The sequence below is a fragment of the Osmerus eperlanus genome, chromosome 3, assembly GCF_963692335.1.
Source record: "Osmerus eperlanus chromosome 3, fOsmEpe2.1, whole genome shotgun sequence".
Classification (NCBI taxonomy): Eukaryota; Metazoa; Chordata; class Actinopteri; order Osmeriformes; family Osmeridae; genus Osmerus; species Osmerus eperlanus.
The window spans coordinates 4,574,127-4,593,292 of record NC_085020.1 but is presented as its reverse complement, the minus strand read 5'-3'; the positions used below and the strand labels follow the sequence as shown (position 1 = coordinate 4,593,292).

The 19,166-nt window shown below is 43.7% G+C and overlaps 3 protein-coding genes across 5 annotated transcripts in view; 2 read left to right on the top strand and 1 right to left on the bottom strand.

Moving 5' to 3' along the window:
• Window positions 1–8,336, bottom strand: part of LOC134017242 (ATP-binding cassette sub-family C member 4-like) — a 31,952-nt gene extending 23,616 nt beyond the window's left edge. For 2 of the 3 annotated variants that reach the window (XM_062456669.1, XM_062456671.1), the window contains exons 1-19: window positions 8,068–8,317; window positions 7,565–7,675; window positions 7,339–7,459; window positions 7,020–7,244; window positions 6,755–6,844; window positions 6,478–6,641; window positions 6,217–6,342; window positions 4,932–5,181; window positions 4,724–4,831; window positions 4,527–4,616; window positions 3,606–3,797; window positions 2,923–3,017; window positions 2,635–2,721; window positions 2,395–2,491; window positions 2,094–2,303; window positions 1,740–1,871; window positions 1,593–1,630; window positions 1,201–1,298; window positions 639–785 (exon numbers count right to left, since the gene is read on the bottom strand). In XM_062456669.1, the coding sequence (XP_062312653.1) occupies window positions 639–785; window positions 1,201–1,298; window positions 1,593–1,630; window positions 1,740–1,871; window positions 2,094–2,303; window positions 2,395–2,491; window positions 2,635–2,721; window positions 2,923–3,017; window positions 3,606–3,797; window positions 4,527–4,616; window positions 4,724–4,831; window positions 4,932–5,181; window positions 6,217–6,342; window positions 6,478–6,641; window positions 6,755–6,844; window positions 7,020–7,244; window positions 7,339–7,459; window positions 7,565–7,675; window positions 8,068–8,141 (2,455 nt within the window). In that variant the 5' untranslated portion in view covers window positions 8,142–8,317. Of the gene's footprint in view, window positions 1–638; window positions 786–1,200; window positions 1,299–1,592; window positions 1,631–1,739; window positions 1,872–2,093; window positions 2,304–2,394; window positions 2,492–2,634; window positions 2,722–2,922; window positions 3,018–3,605; window positions 3,798–4,526; window positions 4,617–4,723; window positions 4,832–4,931; window positions 5,182–6,216; window positions 6,343–6,477; window positions 6,642–6,754; window positions 6,845–7,019; window positions 7,245–7,338; window positions 7,460–7,564; window positions 7,676–8,067 lie in introns of all 3 variants that reach the window. The other variant, XM_062456670.1, reaches the window with a different exon arrangement.
• A 5,784-nt stretch (window positions 8,337–14,120) lies between these two features.
• On the top strand, window positions 14,121–17,009 carry LOC134017246 (claudin-10-like). The gene is made up of 5 exons (XM_062456674.1): window positions 14,121–14,597; window positions 15,375–15,536; window positions 15,616–15,697; window positions 15,800–15,907; window positions 16,334–17,009. Exons 1-5 carry the CDS (start codon window positions 14,378–14,380, stop codon window positions 16,476–16,478), a joined length of 717 nt encoding a protein of 238 aa, XP_062312658.1. The 5' UTR covers window positions 14,121–14,377; the 3' UTR covers window positions 16,479–17,009.
• Window positions 17,010–17,247: 238 nt separating this feature from the next.
• Window positions 17,248–19,129, top strand: cldn10l2 (claudin 10-like 2). Its single transcript, XM_062456673.1, has 5 exons — window positions 17,248–17,668; window positions 17,885–18,046; window positions 18,135–18,222; window positions 18,352–18,459; window positions 18,555–19,129. Exons 1-5 carry the CDS (start codon window positions 17,437–17,439, stop codon window positions 18,757–18,759), a joined length of 795 nt encoding a protein of 264 aa, XP_062312657.1. The 5' UTR covers window positions 17,248–17,436; the 3' UTR covers window positions 18,760–19,129.
• The last annotated feature ends 37 nt before the right edge of the window (window positions 19,130–19,166 follow it).

Genomic DNA, 19,166 nt, shown 5'->3' with positions numbered 1-19,166 from the left:
GTTTACCGCTTAACCTCTGCACTCCAGTTCATTCTGTGATAGTTATATCATATATACTGTATGCACATATTAAGTACTTCTTAAATAGGTTACAAATAATAATAATAATAATTATAGTAACAATATTAATAATAACAACAAAAATAATAATAACAATTAATACATACACACACACACACATATAAGTATAATATATACATATTAAGTACACAATGTTCCTCAACACTAGCTGATCTAGCATCAATTTAATCATAGGAGGAATGCAACGTGCAATCAAAAATCATTTTTATCCTATAAAAAGCTGCAGAAATACTTGTCCGGTTTCAAGGCCCGCTTAAACTGCTTAGTGCCTGCTGAGTGTGGTGAGGAAGTATAAGTGCTCTCTCTGTCCTTCAACTGACGTAGACGGGGCCATGTCCCAGTTGTAGCCTGCTCTCTAGTGGACAACAGTGAACACATCCTGTAAACGACAGCAGGTCCCAACCCAGGCCAATCCTCATAATCAAAGCCTATTATTAGGACCTACGTCTTCCTGACCATCAACTGTTCATCCGCTAAAGAGAGTGCTGTGTTTGAGTCTTAGATATGTGGATCCTTCCTAGAGAACGTGTGTGTTCAGAGAGAACAGAACTCCTTACCAATCGGATGAACGTCGAAGAAGCGTACAGGCGTGCGCAGGATGGCGTTGAACATGCGGTTGTGCAGAGTCTGCGCCGACATCACCAGGACGTTGAAGTAAACCAGGCTGCGCAGGAAGCCAAACAGGATGGTGGCCGCGGTCAAACCTGATCAACGCACAAGGTGGGATCCATCACCATGCAGCCACAGCAAGCCCCCAGAGGAAGGACAAGCTGGGCGCTTTCGCACCATTGCTGAACACACGACAAAACCCAGAGAAGAAAAGCTCCCAACAAACTCCAACGGTGCTTCACTTTCAGGCCTGGCTGCGAGTTTGAACTCTGAATACAAAAACCAGGAACTGTGAAGAGGTGAGGAGTCAAGGCAAGACAATCGGGGCAGTCTTAACGCTGGAGGGAAAAGACGAGAAGCCCTCCTATCTAACAGCTGAGGCCCAGGAACACACACTGGGCCTTGAAGGACTGGGCCACAGCCAAACAAGTGTGGAGACGTGAGGTGAATGCCTGGGGCTTTTCACAGCCTCGATAGCACACAAAGGGATGTGCTCTGACTGCGCCTCACCTGCGTAAACACCCAAGTACAGGTCAAGGTCCAGATGCTGAGGGGCGCTGCTGTTGGTGATGGGTTCTGTCACATTGAGGTGCTGCTGTTCAGAGGCCCTGGCAGGATTTAAAACAGCACAAGGACAAATAAACACTGCAGGCATCAATGGATGAAAGACGCAAGCTGTGGGCACATATAAAGGAAATGTGTTCCAAAACAGAGCCACAAGGCTATACTCGAACCAGCAGTGTAGAGTATAGAAACGAAAATCACACTCAGAATCAGTTGTATTGTGTTGAACAAATAGTTTTGAAAGAAAATCTGATAAATTGTTGGAACGTGAAATACACTGATAAGATGTTAAGTGTACAGTGCATTTTTAGAAACTAAAAAAGGCTTTTGTGTCTTACCAATAGGCCAGCCACCAGTCCTGTAGTATATAGCTGATCTAAAAATAACAAAACACAAAATGTGTGACATGACAAGTGCAACTACAATTAGGCATAAAACAATCCTAAAACAATCCATTTTCAAACAAAACGTGGGAAGCCACTCACATGAGCAAGCAGGTTGAGGAGAAGGAGAGCAAGCAGCACCAGGAAGTTGGCCCCGGCTCTGAAGTACTTGAGGTAGAGACGCAGGCCGATGGTGCCCTCCGAGCGGCTCTCCTCAGTCATGTGCTGCGCCGGCTACGGACACAAACACACGCACGGCTCTCAGTGCAGCCACTCATTCACCACTGAATAACTCTACCACACAGCGAGGGGGGGGGAGTTTGCGAGTTGAGGGTGAGCACTGCCCTCTAGTGGAGGTAAGGGGGAGGCAGCACGGTGAACGAACCAGTTCCATACATGCAAGTTTTTAAAAGGAGGTTGTTATGAGTGGAGAGGATGCTGGGGGTCTGTACCTACCAGGGGGAGGTGGTCTGCTCCCTCCATCATGGACTGCACAGAGGAGGTGTGGGAGAGCATGGAGCTCTGGGAGAGCGTGTGAGGGGAGCGGGAGAGGGCCCCGGGGGTGGCCCTGTCCTGCTCCTCGTCCTCGTCCTCCTTCAGCAGGGAGGTGAAGTCCACGCCGGAGCCCTGCAGCTCAGAGTAGGTCCCCCTCGCCACCATGTGGCCCTGTAGGACCACAGGAGCTCCGTTGGACTACCAAGGTGTGTTTACAGTTTTGAACATAGGGGAACTATAAGAAACACACAGACACACGCACCTCCTTTAGGACGAGGATCTCGTCCGCAGCCTTCAGGTACTGCAGCTGGTGAGTGACGAGGATGCGAGGTTTGTTCTTCAACAGGCCGCAGATGCACCTGGGACACACAAGCACCGGGTGAGCTCGTCTAATCCAGATCCAAGCAGCCACAACGAAGCTTGGATGTGAGGTTAGGGGGGTTCCGAGGACCAGGGTTGGGAAAGGCTGTGCTGGGGGAAGGCGTAGGCGCTCGTCACTTACTGCTCAAACAGGTGCTTCCCCACCTCAGCATCCACAGCACTGAGAGGGTCATCCAGCAGGTAGATATCCGCATCCTGGTACACTGCCCTAAAATACAGACACACACACACACAATGTGTGAACCTCCTAAATGATGTGGTTGTACAGTTGATGTGAAATAAGTATGACTGTAAACATGTTATATGAGTAATAAGGGTGTACAGTATTCCCCATGCATACCCTGGTCATATTAATAAGCAGCAGTATTGTGTGTGGTTGGGGGAGAAGGGAGAGAGGTGAGAGCTGTACCTGGCCAGGTTGACCCGGGCCTTCTGCCCTCCACTCAGGGTGGCCCCCCGGTCACCGATCACCGCCAGGTCCCCTCCCGGCAGAAGCTCCATGTCCTGTTCACATTTAGTCATTTAGCAGACGCTCTTATCCAGAGCGACTTACATTAAGTACGGGGACATTCCCCCCCGAGGCAAGTAGGGTGAAGTGCCTTGCCCAAGGACACAATGTCATTTCGGAAGTCCGGATTCAAACCGGCAACCTTCTGATTAGTAGCCCGATTCCCTAACCGCTCAGCCATCTGACTCCCTCACAACCCCAGCGTTAACCATGAGGTCACCCAACACTACGGCACATTCACCACACTGACCTAGTGGACAACCTGAACACAGGTAGCAGCTGTATGTGTTGTGATGATCATAATAATTCCTGTTATTGTTGCACTGTAGTATTCATTGTTTTGTTCACCGCGCCAGGTAGCTGAGATGAGGTTCCTTTATGTGGCTACTAAATACAGACTGTTCCTTGACTCGGACCCCAGAAATACTGTTACAACTATGCACGTCTGGTCCTTGATCTTCCGCTGTGCCTTCTAAATACATTATTTTACCGTTGCCATGGATAAAATAATGTCTAAATGAATAAAAGGTTGATATAAATGTAATGATAATCAATTTGTTTGCTAGGATCCATGAGAAGCTCACCCTCTTGAGGGCGCAGGCTCGGAGGACTCTCTCGTACTTCTGGGGGTGGAGCTCCTTCCCAAACAGGATGTTGCTCCTGATGGTGCCAGGGAAGATCCAAGGCTGCTGGCAGGCATAGGTCAGCTCGCCCCTGACCTTGACCACACCCGTGTCCAGAGAGAGCTCTCCCAGGATGGTGCTGAGCAGAGAGGACTGAGGAACACAGGAAACAGTGGAGGATGGAAATCAACACACATCCTATAGAGAAGGACAGGGTCAAAAGGTCATACTGTATCGGTTCTACTCTAAGGCTCCGCGGCCAATAGAGTGTCAACCAGTCAACTAGAATGGATATGGGGAATTAAAAGAGTCCTAGCTGATTAACAATAGAATGTGAGACTTTAAGGTGAAGCTGAAATTGAAGAAATTAAGTGGCCTGCTGCCCACAGAGGGATTTGATGAGGTTTAAGGTCAAGCTCTGAGAACATAGCCATGAATCATGGACTAACAACTAGGACAACATCATTGAATTGGTACTCAATGACAGAAGTTATTCTGAGGTTCAAGTGTTAAAGTCAGGATAGTATCAGTCCATCATGAGTAAATTAGCTAGCTACCAGCTAACATTAATTCCAACCCGCTAGCAAACTTAGTTTTTGGAACTCAGTATTTTTCAAACCCTGCATACGCCCATGACCACAGCAACTGCCGACAAGACCTGTAGATCATCACGTCAATAGATACATCAAGGTAATGACAAATACTGAGCTAGCTAAGGGGAGAACAGAGAAGTTAAGTTCAGTTTGGGACAGTTCATTATGCACTTCAGGACTGTACTGGGACAGGGACGATTAAAAAAAAAAGTTTGTTGCGAGCCCTGGCTGCACTAGCTTGGGAAGTCATCCATGGGAGCATCATCCCATCCCAATTCAGGTTTCTTACCTTCCCGGCGCCTACTGGTCCGATGACAGCCAGGAGCTGCTCCGACCTCACTGTGAAGGACACGTTCTGCAGCGTCGGGGCATCTGACACCTGGGGAGAGGGGAGTACAGGCCAGTGAACATACTAGAATCATACTCTGACACACTGCAAATCTTGAAAACTGAAAATGTCCTGTGTGCTCTAACGTGGAGCATCACCTTTTCCCAGTAGCAGACTATGTTCTGGATCTCCACCATGCAGTCCCTCTTCTCTCCCACAGGGGCGCCCAAATGTAGTGTCGACACTTCCTCCAACAGTAAGAAGTTCTGCCGAAGACAAATGAAAATGGGAATGACTAGACATTTCTTTAATGAGTTTTATCGGTTCGGTTTTAAATCAGTGCTGCTGCGTGCGTCTGGACGGCACCTTGATTCTGCGGACGCTGACCAGCGTCTCAGACAGCCTCTCGATGGCCGAGGGGAAGAACAGCGTGACGGTGAGTCTGACGGCGCCGTACAGGGACACGGCCACAAACACACGGCTGGCCGAGATCCTGTTCCCAGTCAGCACGTACACGCAGAAGGTGATGAAGACGATGATCTTGCTGGCCACGAAGAAGGAGGCCATGTTGAGGCCTCGCAGGTAGGAGCTCCTCATGATCTTCGAGATCTCCTTCCTGAACATTTACATTTGAGTCATTTAGCGGACGCTCTTATGCAGAGCGACTTACAGTAAGTACAGGGAGGCAGGTAGGGTGAAGTGCCTTGCCCAAGGACACAACGTAAATTTGCACGGCCAGGAATCGAACCGGCCACCTTCTGATTAATAGCCCGATTCCCTAACCGCTCAGCCATCTGACTCCCGATGAACGAGCCGGGGAGAGATGTTCATGTCGTGTTTGGTATTATGTTTTTAATCCCAACCACTTGATCTGCAGGAAAATGTTCTACCACTGGGCTACACCCACCCCCATGTTCATGAGAATCTGATCACCATGATCACTGTAAAACAGTTGATTAAGATTAATACTAACAAAAAGTATAACTCTGTGCCTGTATGAGTATTGAAAACTATGGCGTTTCCAATAGGAATTACTTGAGATATCTGGATCAACACAGTTTCGCACTAAAAAGTATTCTGTTTTATCTTAGATATACTATTAGGACAAACACATGGATTACATTTAACATTTATAGAGATTTGGTTTGGAATGATAAAGTGGTTGTACGTGTGGTTCAGCTTATCTCAAAAAGATGGTGTGTGTATGATAGTGTGTGTCAGGCGCTCACACAGCCAGAAGACAGACATCCACCATGACAACCTCAATTCATAAGAGGAAACCACAACCCAATACCTTTGTCTACCAATTTAGCATAGTAGAACAATAGGGTCTAATGTTACAGTATGTTAGCACAGTAGCTATGATGGTCTTATTACATTTACATTCAGTCATTTAGCAGATGCTCTTATCCAGAGCGACTTACAGTAAGTACAGGGACATTCCCCCAAGGCAAGTAGGGTGAAGTGCCTTGCCCAAGGACACAACGTCATTTGGCACGGCCGGGAATCGAACTGGCAACCTTCAGATTACTAGCCCGATTCCTTAACCGCTCAGCCACCTGACTCCCTTATAGTATGACTACCACGATAGACTACCACGATAGACTACCACGTGTCCTTCATTTAACGGCTAATTCAAAACACAACATACCTTCTGATTTCATCTACCAGAGCTGAAAAAGGTTTCTCCCATGCATACATCTTGATGATACGAATTCCTGAGACCACTTCGTTCATTGTGCGTATTCGGTTGTCAGTTAAAGATGCAGTTTGTGCCCTGGACAGACATAAATACAGTTGTTCAGGTTACAAAACATGCTGGCTTAACACAGACGAGAAGTGTCATGCAGTACTATCCAGGAGTGGCATAACCGCAAAAGCAAACTTTGTACGGCAACTCGAATGCATGCACCTTAGAGATGAGAACAAACGCCCAAAGAGAGTCTGGACAGGCATCAGGATGACCAGCAATGCCATTCCTGCAAGGCATGATGGGCCTATCTCAAACCACAGCAAACCTATCACAGCTGCTGCTTGCAGGGGACCAACCCACAAATAGTGTAGAAAGATGGTGACCTGTCGAAGAGAGAGACGTGTATGGACAATACGGTGAGGTGAAGTTGCTATCGTCCAGGTTACCGAGCTGTATGTTCACAACCAAACGTTACTTTTCAGATTCAGATCGTTACCTCGTCAAACTTGTTGACGTCGTTGGATAAGAGGTTCACAATTTGCCCCGTGGTTGTTTTGCCCAGGGCTGTACTGTTCAGACAGAGGGCCTAAGGAACACATTTATGATCAAAAACATGGATTAAAAACTTAGAAACTGTCAACGATAAGTCTGTTTTGGGGAAATCAAACAGATTAAGGTTTACCAGTTAATAATGGTTATTAATGACTAAAAACCCCAAATTGTTCACTAATGCTAACAAAGCATGTTGCACTGGCACTGACCTTCCGATAAATCACATGACACATGGCCACCCGGATCTTCATTCCTGCTCTCTGAACGTGGTAGAAGTAGAGATGGTGGAGGGCGGCCAGACCGAGGGTTGATATGGAGATGCCAGCGGCATAAGCATAGGCCTCATGAAGGGCGGCCATATTGTTAGGGTCATAGCTCTCAAAGTACTGGATCAGCTTTCCAAGAAGGACTGGCTGGCCTACTTTGATGATCTCCTAATGGGTAAGATTGTTTTAATTGTATACATGATAGGAATACTGTTTTGGGCACACATTAGCCTATATTATTTTCCACCTATGCGTGAGGTACCTCAACAAGAGTGTATATTCCTATGCAAGCGTAAGACTTCCAATAGCATCTGATAAGGGCTTTGGTTAGCTTAGGTTTGCGCAGCTCTTTGGCTGCCCTCTGCACCTCTTGGTCCCAGTGCCTGAAGGGATGAAAACACAGATCACTCACTGTGTCAGTCAGTGTCAGTCATGCCTTAGGATAGTGTCACTTGTATGGCTTCAGAATAGATGTGGGTGTGACATACCGCTGTAGGTCTTCCCCTAGTCGTTCAGACCCATCTTCTGGGAGCACTTTGTACATGTCATGTTCCTCTAACCTCCGCTTGTAACCAATTTTAAATAGTGGATTAAGCCAGCTTTGTGACAGGGAAAAAAGATGAGAATATAATATTAATTGGTTAGATTAGCCTACACGTTGTAGGCTATGTTTGTTGCCATCCACAATACAGCTCTATGGAATTAATTGTAACGTAGAATGATATTCAAAAAGACAGGTTCATGTGTAGGCGCTACACACGTATGTTTTAAACTTTCCAAGCGGAAGTGATGATCGTACCACGACGTAGGCTATCTTTGTTCTTGTTATAACAGCTTCCGTGTACAGTCAACAACGTAGTGCTTTAACCTTTTCAACAGTAGACTACACAAGTGACACGTTATTGCCTAATATAGCAATGCCACGGGCTGTCGGGACAAGGGACCCCTCTCCGGTTAATACATGCCAAACACTGCTGCCTACTTTGCTTACCAGAAAAAAATCTTGGACAGAAGATTAGCTGTGGCCGAAGGATTATGCTTTGTCTCTTTCCGTACTGGCTCCATGATTAAACTTGGTAGCCTAAAACCTGAAAACAACAGCTACATTTTGCTTCTAGGGTATCATAAACAATTTTAAGTGAAAACATACGTTTTCTCACCGGCACCGGACATGCTGAGGTAGCATTGGGATCATTTCTACAGCGAAGGATGCCCGATACATCCCGACATAGCCCGACACAGCCCGGCTCGACTGCTATTAGAGCAGCTTTCGTATGTCCCGCCCACCTGTTACACGATTGGCTGATTGAATACTTCATTGGCGGTCCATCTCTCTTGTGTTGCATCAAACAAGAATTTGAGTAATCGCATTAACTAAAATATAATAGGATAAACTACGCATTTGATATACACATTTTGTACAAAGTAAAATTATTGTATTGTTAGATATAAAAATGTGATGTATATGTCATGTAAACTACATATTAAAACATTGTTTGACTTTTTCTGAGCAGCAATATCTCAAACATTCGTGGACTGCACTTCATGTCAGCTCAAAAGTTCAAGTCCAAGTCTTTTATCGTCGGGTACACAGACCAACACAGGGTCAGAATGGGCACTGACATTCTTAGGACAAGACAACGCAAAGCAACCTGGCATAAATCAAATCAAAAATCAAATTTATTTGCATAGCCCTTTTTACACGCAAGCATGTCACAGAGGGCTTCACATATGCCCATAGAACTGCCCCTCAACCAACCTAAACCCTCAAGGAAGACAAGGAAAAACTCCCAAAAAACTCTCAACAGGAGAAAAAAAAATGGAAGAAACCTTGGGAGGAGCAATTCAGAGAGGGATCCCCTCCTCCAGAGACGGTTGGTGGGAGAGAGGAGCAGAACACAGGCTAAACATAGTCATACAGTGTCGATGGGTTTTTAAAACACCAAAATCCATTATTCAACTTTATAGATGTAGGACAGGACCGGGAGACTCGCGACCAGGTCCAGCGTTGGCTGACCGACGACCAGGCAGGTGCTGACAACTCAAACCCCCCACACCACAAGGGATGTGTGTGGGGGGGGACAGAGAGAGGAGAGCAGGGATTAGAGAATGCCAGGAGCAGCTAACAGTTACAGTCATAATAGAATGAGATCCCCACCGGTCAAGTGTGGACTGGTGCAGCAATTTAACAGAGCAAAAAAGGGGAATTTGATGCAACCCCACACACCAAGACAGCGACAGCCCCCCTCATTTGGAACATGAAATCTGTTCCAGGGGAAGAGAACTCTAAAATAAGTTATACTTAAAGAATAAGGATGGAAACAACCCGTCCCCCGTTGCCTCCAACTAGTAACATACTTACCTTTAACAGTCGTAGAATTGACTAAACAATAACGTTTTTAACCTAATTTTAAACGTCGAAACAGTATCAGACTCCCTAATTGAGACGGGTAGTTTATTCCAGAGAAGAGGCGCTCTATATGAGAACGCCCTACCAGCTGTTTTTTTCTTAATTTTGGGAACCACCAGATAGCCGGCATCTTGAGATCTAAGTGTCCTTGAGGGGCAATAGGGTGCAAGGAGACCAGAGAGGTACAGTGGTGCCAATCCATGCAGAGATTTGTAGGTTAGTAGTAGAACTTTGAAGTCAGCTCTGGCTTGGATAGGGAGCCAGTGTAGAGAGACAAGAGTAGATGTTATGTGATCAAACTTTCTTGTTCTGGTCAATAGTCTAGCAGCAGCATTTTGCACCCGCTGTAAATTTTTTAGGTGGGTAATTGGGAGGCCAGAGAACAACACATTGCAATAGTCCAATCGGGACGTAACAAATGCATGTATTAGTTTTTCGGCATCATCCTTTGAGAGAAATTTTCGTATTTTGGCAATATTACGTAGATGGAAAAATGCAGTTCTAGTAATTTGCTTAATATGGTACTCAAACGAAAGGTCTGGGTCCATTGTGACTCCTAAATTTTTTACTAGCTGGCTTTGAGAGACTTTGACGGCGTCTAGGTCTAAGGTCAGATTGGAAAAATTATTTCTATATTTTTTAGGACCGAAAATTTGAACCTCGGTTTTATCCGAATTTAGAAGAAGGAAATTTGCAGTCATCCAAGCTCTCAACCTAGAAACACATTTTTCCATAGCATGTGGAAATTCTCCAGACTTTATAGACATATATAGCTGAGTATCATCTGCATAACAGTGAAAATTTACCCCAGAGCTTCTAATTAGGTTTCCTAAAGGCAGCATATAGAGTGAAAATAACAGAGGGCCTAGAACTGAACCCTGTGGTACTCCATATTTTACAGTGGAGCTCCTGGATGAGCAGCCATCATAGTGGACATATTGTGATCTATCTGATAGATACGATCTAAACCACTGAAGTGATGTACCAGAAATCCCAACATAGTTCTCCATACGTTCCAAGAGAATCTCATGATCCACCGTGTCAAAAGCTGCACTTAGGTCTAGAAGAACCAGGACAGAGAAAGAACCCGCGTCAGAGGCTAACAGTAGATCATTGACTACCTTGGCTAATGCAGTTTCAGTGCTGTGGTGGAGACGAAATCCAGACTGGAGAGGTTCATAAAGCTGATTTGAGGAGAGGTGCTCAGTGAGCTGTTGTGCCACAGCCTTCTCTAAAATTAAGATAAATGAGATAAATGGCAAATTTGAAATTGGCCTGTAGTTGCTAAGACAACCTGGATCCAGGTTTGTTTTTTTAAGAAGGGGCTTAATAATAGCTTGTTTGAAATCGTTGGGGACTTGGCCAATTACAATATATTCATTAATAATACTAAGCATGGGTGGTCCAATAATAGGGAGAAGTTCCCTACAGAGTTTGGCAGGGAGAGGATCGAGAAGGCAGCTAGTGGGTTTCGAGGAGTCTATCAGCTCGATGAACGCTTCCATAGAAATAGGGTTAAAGTGAGTGAGAGCCTCAACATGCAGCATGCTTGGTATAGGGGAAAGTTCAGTGTTGATGGCCACTCCTCCAGGACTAGTCTGTAGTTTGTCCCTTATTGCATACATTTTTTGGTCAAAGAAATCTAAGAAATCATTGGGAGAGAAATCTGAACTAACACAGAGTGTACTTTTCTTAGTGAGATTTGCAACAGTGTCAAATAGGAACTTAGTGTTGTGTTTGTTCTTACTAATCAACATAGAGAAATAATCTGATCTGGACCTAATGAGGACTTGCTTGTACTCCATTAGGCTGTCCTTCCAGGCCAGGCGGAAAAACTTCAATTTAGTGGTACGCCACTTATGTTCTAGTTTTCTAGTGAACCTCTTAAGAGTGCGGGTTTCCTCTGAATACCATGGAGCCAGTTTCTTGTCCTTTCTTTTCCTTGGTTTGAGAGGGGCAACAGAGTCTAGGGATAGCTGAAGAACCAAATTCAGATCCCTCGTTTTAGTATTTAATGATTTATTTGGGACGTCAAGGACTTCTAGTGCAGCGGGTAGAATATTAGCCAGTTCCAGAGCTGTGTTTGGGGTTATGCAGCGGCTAGTAGAAATATTCTTAGTGCCTCCAAGGCTTTGTCATGCATAACATGACAAAGTACTAAGTAATAAGTTTACACCTATGACAAGCAAACATATAATACTATAAACCTTCTAAATATACAAATAATAAGCAATAGAGTATACTAAACATATAATACACATAATATCCTATGCTAACCTTATAACCTATACTAACCTAGAGACAAGTAGGGTACACAGGGGTGTGAATGAGAGAACTCATGCAGCAAGATCAAATGCTGGATTGTTGTCCCATAAACTAGGGATCTGTTCGGTTGTTACTGTTTATGTTAGTAATACTTGTATGTGGTGATACCCATGATAGTGAACACACCTGGCTTTTTAAAGGTCAAATGACCTTTTCCCCTATGCGAAACTGACCATGAGCAGGTTTTTGAACTTTGCAAGCAGTTTACTGTTGAACCAGTAACTGGACTGTCACATTGTTCCTTCTCTTTAAGATTACTGATTACTTTTTTATTTTTGTGAATGTTAATATGATACTTTGCCCACTCAAAACTCAGATCTGAAGAGCACCAAGTAAACAAAAGACAACCCTTCCTGTCTCATTTTAATGGATAACTGTCAGTTGAAGATATATACTGTTGATGGCTGGGTCATCTCTGTCCATCCCTTGCCAGTAAATGGAGCAAAGCCTGATGTCCGGCATGTAAATCATCTCGGTAGAACACATGTCCTCTATGTAATTTGTTCAACTGTGACATTGTAGTCCCGCCATTCTCCTGAAGTGGATGACATTTTTTTCAAGTCATCTCTAAATCCTCGGCATTTCAAAATGTCCGGTTGGCAGATCCTGGCTTTCTTGGGTGGTCTTGTGGGGCTGGGGGCCACCATAGGTGCCACGGTGTCCAACGAGTGGAAGGCCACTAGCAGGGCATCCTCGGTCATCACCGCTACATGGGTGCTGCAGGGGCTGTGGAACAACTGTGCTGGGAACGCGATTGGAGCCCTGCACTGCAGACCCCACCACACTATCTTTAAACTGGAAGATAAGGAGGCAGCAGCCACACCCAGTACCATTACTATGCTGTACGCAGTGACTGAGAAACATGATCCAACATACATACCAATGGTGTCGTGTAACATGCCTAAACACACGTGTACTGAACTACTGTTTATGTTAATGCTGCTCACAACAAATTATCCCTCGGTGTTCCATTGCATGGTTCTTGGTCTCACATTAAATAATCAATATCTCCATATGAACAACAGGTGGAAAATATATTCTGGTATACAATAACAATGTTATAGTAAGAAGATTGCAATGTTTTATTTTTTGTCGACACGTCGTATCTAAAAATAAACTCTCAGAACATAGTCTATTGTGGGCATCTGATTTGTAAAAAAAAAATACATTGGTGTGCAATCTATTGTCTGATATGGTTTAAACCGTCCTTTCACATGTCTGCTTTTTAAGAGTTATTCACCGCTGGAATACCAAATTCCTTTATTTTAAAGTGGGGTGGGGGGCTATTTTAAACATGGTTCTCTAGTATTTGAGAGAACACCACAAGTTCTATTGTCTTGATGACACAGAGATTTGCTGTGGCCAATGAGTAATCTTCAGAAGGAAAGGTTAAAGGTATGAAGTGTTCCTGTCTGAATAGGGTTTCTTCATGCATACAGAGGTGTACTGTACTTTAAAACTATCGAAAGACAGTAATGATGCCTACAAAACTAGTCAGGCCTTGTAGATCCCGTAAAAAGTACAATATTGAGATTATCAGCATTTATACACATTTTCATGGTTTCAAGTCGTCTTTTGATTACAGACATTTGATCATATATTTTGTTTCAATATACATTTCAAACTTGTGCAGACAAGGTATTACCAGTGTCGCATTTAGTGCTAAAGTCGTGTTTAAAATAACACAGGTCGTTTGATTTCTAGGCTTCATAAAAAAAAAATGCTGTGTCTAACTGTGTTGTACTGTAGAGGGATCTCTAACGTCACTGACTCAAGGTTGGGGAAGCCTATAGATTCAGTGAAGGAATGTATATATTACGACTTTGCTGTAAGTTTATTTATTGAAGTTTGTTCCCACGATTACCTTATTTGTCCCAACGAGTGTCATTAACATGAACAAAAGATGTTGGTCGCTTCCTGAGGTTTCGGCTAGCGTGTTTCAGGCAGCGCTCACTAGTATGAGTGGAGTTGTTAATGAGTGATCAATATGAATCTATTTTTAGCTGAGGAAGAAAGTTGTAGTTAGCACTTCCTGTCATAATGAATCGGTATATTACAACGTGATGATAAAAGGATGGTGGTTCATTTATCTCTTTATTCCTCTGTAGAGAGACACTGGATTTTCAACATGATTGAGGATGTTTGACCTCTTTTGGTACCAGATAGTTATTCCCAGGTTACTTATGTAAAACATCCATTCTGAGGTCATCATGACCCATTTTTAACATCCATAATCTGTGGCCTACCAGAGCACAGAAGTCCCCATCATTTCTGTTCTGCCTCTCAGTGAGTCACAGTGGCCTGTAGAGGTTTAGTGGGTGAAGGAAGGTACAGACCATTGGTCAGCAATCTATGAGAGAGCTAAACCCCTCCCTCCTAGGAATAAGAAACAGCTCAGAACACATTAACCATCAATTCTGGTATGCCCATCTCACTTCTGTGAAGCGTACCCCAGCTATTCTCCTCAGCAAGCTGCATTGGCCAGTGGACCTTCCTTTGAAAAGCTTGTCTCTGAGTCAGCTGTGAAGATCCCACCAACCTAGTCTCCACTGGAGTGGAGAATAACATGGGGAACATGGTGACAGAGATCTTGGCGTTCATCCTGTCCACTTCGGGATGGGTGCTTGTTTGCTCCACTCTGCCCACCGAATACTGGAAGGTGTCCTCTCTCGACGGCACGGTCATCACCACGGCAACCTACTGGTCTAACCTCTGGAGGGCATGTGTTACAGACTCAACAGGGGTTTTCAACTGCAAGGACTTTCCCTCCATGCTGGCATTGGAGGGTCTGCACCTATTCTTATTGTTTTGATTCTTTTGGAAAGTATCTCACCATGCTTGTGGACATTGAAGTCATGTTTGTTTCAAGCTAGTGCAGTATGTGCTGATATTGAGTTAATCCGATTTTTGTTTTGTAGTTCTGAACAGATTGTCGTCACTTGAAAGTTACCAAATATTCAGGTTAGAAGTGTATATGTTTTTCTTTTTTGATTTGGGAGGATTGAGAGTGGATCTACACCTTTCCGTTATAGCTCAGTTCACCTGTAGCAGTTCTTAGAATTTTCCAGAGTTAAAATGTGATGTGGGGAGAAGGGGGGGGGGGCATTTTCTGCGCAGGCAAACTCATTTACCACCAAATACGTAAATGTTTAGCTTAACTTCTTGGAGTTTAAGGCTGTAAATTTGATTTACCGAGAGCTTAAGGCTGTGGCTCCACCATGGTTGACTAGTCTTTGGGTTAAACCACCAAGCTAATGTTTGCCTTTAAATCAAGGCTCAAAGGCAGCGCTTTTGCCAAGACTGTGACCACCTAAGCATGATACACTTAAAAACAATTATGTGTGGTGCTTACTTTTAATCTTTAATGCTTAATGTGCCTATTTGTCACCTAGGACAGTACGCTGAGTTGTGGCCTGAAATTGTGACCTTGTTTGGTCTGTGTTTGTGTGCTTGTTGTTAGCATGTGTGTGTGTACAGTATGTGTGACTTGCGTAAGGCGCTCTGCATATTGACTCTGTAAGTTTGGTTCCTTCCTGCTTTCTGTGACACAAGTTTTCTTTCAGGCTATATCCAGGTCTGCAGAGGTCTCATGATAGCAGCCATCTGCCTAGGATTCTTTGGTGCCATCTTTGCCTTGGTCGGGATGAAGTGCACCAAAATTGGAGGAAGTGATCAAAGCAAAGCTAGAATAGCTTTTGTCTCGGGAGTTAATTTCATACTGAGTGGTGAGTATTGTGAAATACGCGTGTACAATCAATGTATTTAGATGGTACATTTGAGCACTGATCTCATTTGTTGTTGCAGGTCTCTGCTCTTTGTCTGGATGTTCCCTGTACGCCCACAGGATCACCTCAGAGTTTTTTGACCCCATGTTTGTCGCACAGAAGTGGGTGACTAATTCCAAGTGTCATACTGCACGATGTCACATCACTGGTTGGGTGCTTACTGGTGAGCGTTATCTTGCTATTAATTAACTTCTGTTCTCCAGATACGAATTAGGAGCTGCCCTGTTCATTGGCTGGGCAGGTTCCATCCTGTGTCTCCTAGGGGGGCTCATCCTCTGTTTCTCCATTGGAGACAGTTTCCCTCCAAAGAAGTAGGTGTTAAGTTGACTGAGCATCTTAACATTTCATCAGGGGAGTCAGATGGCTGAGCGGTTAGGGAATCGGGCTAGTAATCAGAAGGTTGCCGGTTCAAGGCACTTCACCCTACTTGCCCCGTGTTTGTATAACATACATGGCGAATAAACTGACTTTTACTTAATTTAAGATTCGTATATGTTTAGTGTTTTGCACCTCCCTGCCACAGTAAATTCTGTGTTTGTATAACATACATGGCGAATAAACCGAATTCTGATTCTGATTCTGAATGTCCCTGTACTCCATGTAAGTCACTCTGGATAAGAGCGTCGGCTAAATGACCAAACGATTGAAGACACACTGAAGGCGATCATATGAGTAATCCTTCCCTTTGTTTACTCTTTACTCCCTTGTCTCTTACCGTCTCTACTTCCTTGTCACAGCTCAGGTCGCTACGGTTACAGAGGCTCCGCCTCGCGTGTCTCGTCCCACCCCAGGGCTCATGCACAGCCCATACACCAGAAACCTCCCCCTGACTACAGCAACTCTTCCAGAGCGCAGCACTTTGACAAAAATGCCTATGTGTAAGAAGAAAGAAAGACGCAGAGTTACTATAGTTACATGGATTTGAGGGACATGCTTACATAATCTACTTTGGTAGCGATGACAAACAAAACTTGATACAGGATATGAACTATGTAAGTATGAGTACATAACTGTTAGGAACCACTGGATATTGTCTTTACCCACACTGTCCACTTTTACAACACTTTAGCACATATTGCCACGTTCGTATGTGTGTATATATATATATATTATGTTGTTTTAATTTACTTTTACTTTGCTCCTAACTGATTTTTAGACACCCCCCTTGACAGAAACTGAAGTATAATTAAGTGTAGATTTAATGTTGTAAATACAGAGCTTTCAAAAGTCGTAAAGTTGAAAAAAATCAACAGTTTATTGAAGTCATAATCATTTGTTTATTGTTTACTGTCAATTGTTTTATATTTTTTGATAATCATGAATTTGACATTAAATTAAACTGAGCACTGTCTGTCTGCATTTTACATTATTGTCACTTTCAGACTGTAATGACAGAACAAGGACAAGTTTATATAGACCCCCCTGCAGAGTTGAGGAAATGTTATGCAGTAAGGTACAAAATGGTGCATACAAGTACACATACAAACATAACTAAAAGCAATGCGTAGAAAAAAGAAGCTCTGTACCTGACACCATTTCTTTGCACCATTGCACAATCCCAGAGTAGATATAGTAAACAGGATCTGTGATGTGTTTGACAATAAAGTTAACATAACCACTCCATCATTGCATCAACACCCCATCATCATCCCAAACAAACCACATCATCCCTGTCCTCATACACCTATTTTCATCTACCAAACCAAAACAACAAGCACTAACGTCCTGCATCAACCCATGACGTTAGAGGAAGAGGGTGTGTCAATACTCCTGCTCTGTTGCATGCCATAGAAGGAGCTCTCAGGTTGGTCCGCTAGCTCATCCCCTCTGATCCAGAGCCATGTGGAAGCGTAAGATCCAGTTGTCTGGCTTCCTGATCTCTTCCCTGGGATGGGTGTTTGTGCTCTGCACCATGGCCATGGACTACTGGAGGGTGTCCCAGGTAGGTGGCACTGGAGGCTCGTTCATCATCAAGGTGGCCTGGTTCTGGTCCAACCTGTGGAAAGATTGTTTTACTGACTCCTCAGGTATCAGCAACTGCAGAGACTTCCCTGTGCTCTGGTCTGTCACTGGTAAGTGCTCTCCTCACACGTCTATTGCAAATAAATGCTGTTCTATACAATCAACTTCAAATAAGTATTTGGATGGATAATACCATGGTGAAGACTTCAATCCTGTCTATCTGTCAATGTCTGCGGAAACATCTTTCGACTTCTTTTCCCCATGTCAAAGACATATTTTACCAGACAAGATATGACAACATATTTGTGTGTGTGTGTTTTTTAAAGCATATGTCCAAGGTGTTAGAGGCTTGTTGATGTGCGGACTCGGTCTTGGGTTCTTTGGAATACTATTTTGCTTTCTGGGGATGGAGTGCACGTACCTTGGAGGAGAGGACCAAATGAAAGATAAATTATTGCTGGCAGGATCAGTATTTCACTTTGTTGGTGGTAAGTACAACACATACAGTACTGATTTGAAAATGACACATGTTTTGCCCTCAACATTTCTCAGTATCACTGAAACCTCCTCACGCAGGTCTGGCAGACATCGCTGGATACTGCTTATACATAAACAGAATCGCCAAGACAAACTTTTCTGGCAATCAACCTAGAGGAACCTTGATGTAAATTGAATTTACACTGATCTTCAAAATAATATAAAAACATACATTTCAGTTACACATCTGACTACATCAGACGTGTAGAAAAGTAACGTTTTTTGTTTTTTATGTTTTCCTTGTTCTTTTTGCTAGCTATGATCTCGGCGAACCTGTCTTTTTGGGACTGGTGGCTAGTTTCTTTATCCTTTTGGGCGCCATTCTTTATGCTGTTACTGTTTACAGAATACTCTTCCCTAAAAGGTGAGAAAACACAAATACATATGAAATACGCCATCAAAATCTGGAATGAGCAAGACTACCGGTACACTGATTCAAATGGTGTTTCTTTGTTGTAGCCCAGAAAATGGAAATGGCACACAAACATACATGGCCGCTCGCTCTAGGGGCCAAACCCTCTACAATGGCACCTACAGACCAAGCAGACTGTACTCTAGACAGTACGGCTCCTACAAGGGCTCAGGACGTTCCAGCAGCTACCAGCTCTCCACCATCTCAAAGACAAGCATTGAAAAAATGTCTGAGAGAGATGCTTTTGTGTAGTGGTACACCTTTGACCTTGTTAGCTGTGATTGTTACTTGTAACTTTTTTAGTCATACTTGTTGTAAATGTTCTGAAAGTGATTGATAAGCTTATTGTGGAACTGTATATATATTTAGAAACTATGACATTGTACATGTCGTACTTAAAATTCAATTTACGATTGAATTGTAAATACATAAAGAACATTTTGAATGGGTATTGGCTTGATTGATTGTCAACAATTTACACATTTCTGCTCTGAAAGGTGTGACTAACTTACACAATTTTCACTTTTGAAACAAGGATACTTTTCTATAGTTTCAAACAGTGATATCCAGGATTTCCAAATACCAATATCAACTTAAATCTACTTTTGCGACCTTAACATTACAAATGCATTTAAAAAAAATCTTGGTTTGGAAAAGTG

Bases quoted from the DNA above. Each gene is read 5' to 3' on its own strand.
- LOC134017246 (XM_062456674.1), top strand. From the start codon at position 14,378: ATGGGGAACATGGTGACAGAGATCTTGGCGTTCATCCTGTCCACTTCG. The intron at 14,598-15,374 runs GTCTGCACCTAT...GTTTTCTTTCAG, and splicing joins CTCCATGCTGGCATTGGAGG to GCTATATCCAGGTCTGCAGA. The intron at 15,537-15,615 runs GTGAGTATTGTG...TTGTTGTTGCAG, and splicing joins AGTTAATTTCATACTGAGTG to GTCTCTGCTCTTTGTCTGGA.
- cldn10l2 (XM_062456673.1), top strand. From the start codon at position 17,437: ATGTGGAAGCGTAAGATCCAGTTGTCTGGCTTCCTGATCTCTTCCCTG. The intron at 18,047-18,134 runs GTAAGTACAACA...CTCCTCACGCAG, and splicing joins AGTATTTCACTTTGTTGGTG to GTCTGGCAGACATCGCTGGA. The intron at 18,460-18,554 runs GTGAGAAAACAC...TCTTTGTTGTAG, and splicing joins AGAATACTCTTCCCTAAAAG to CCCAGAAAATGGAAATGGCA.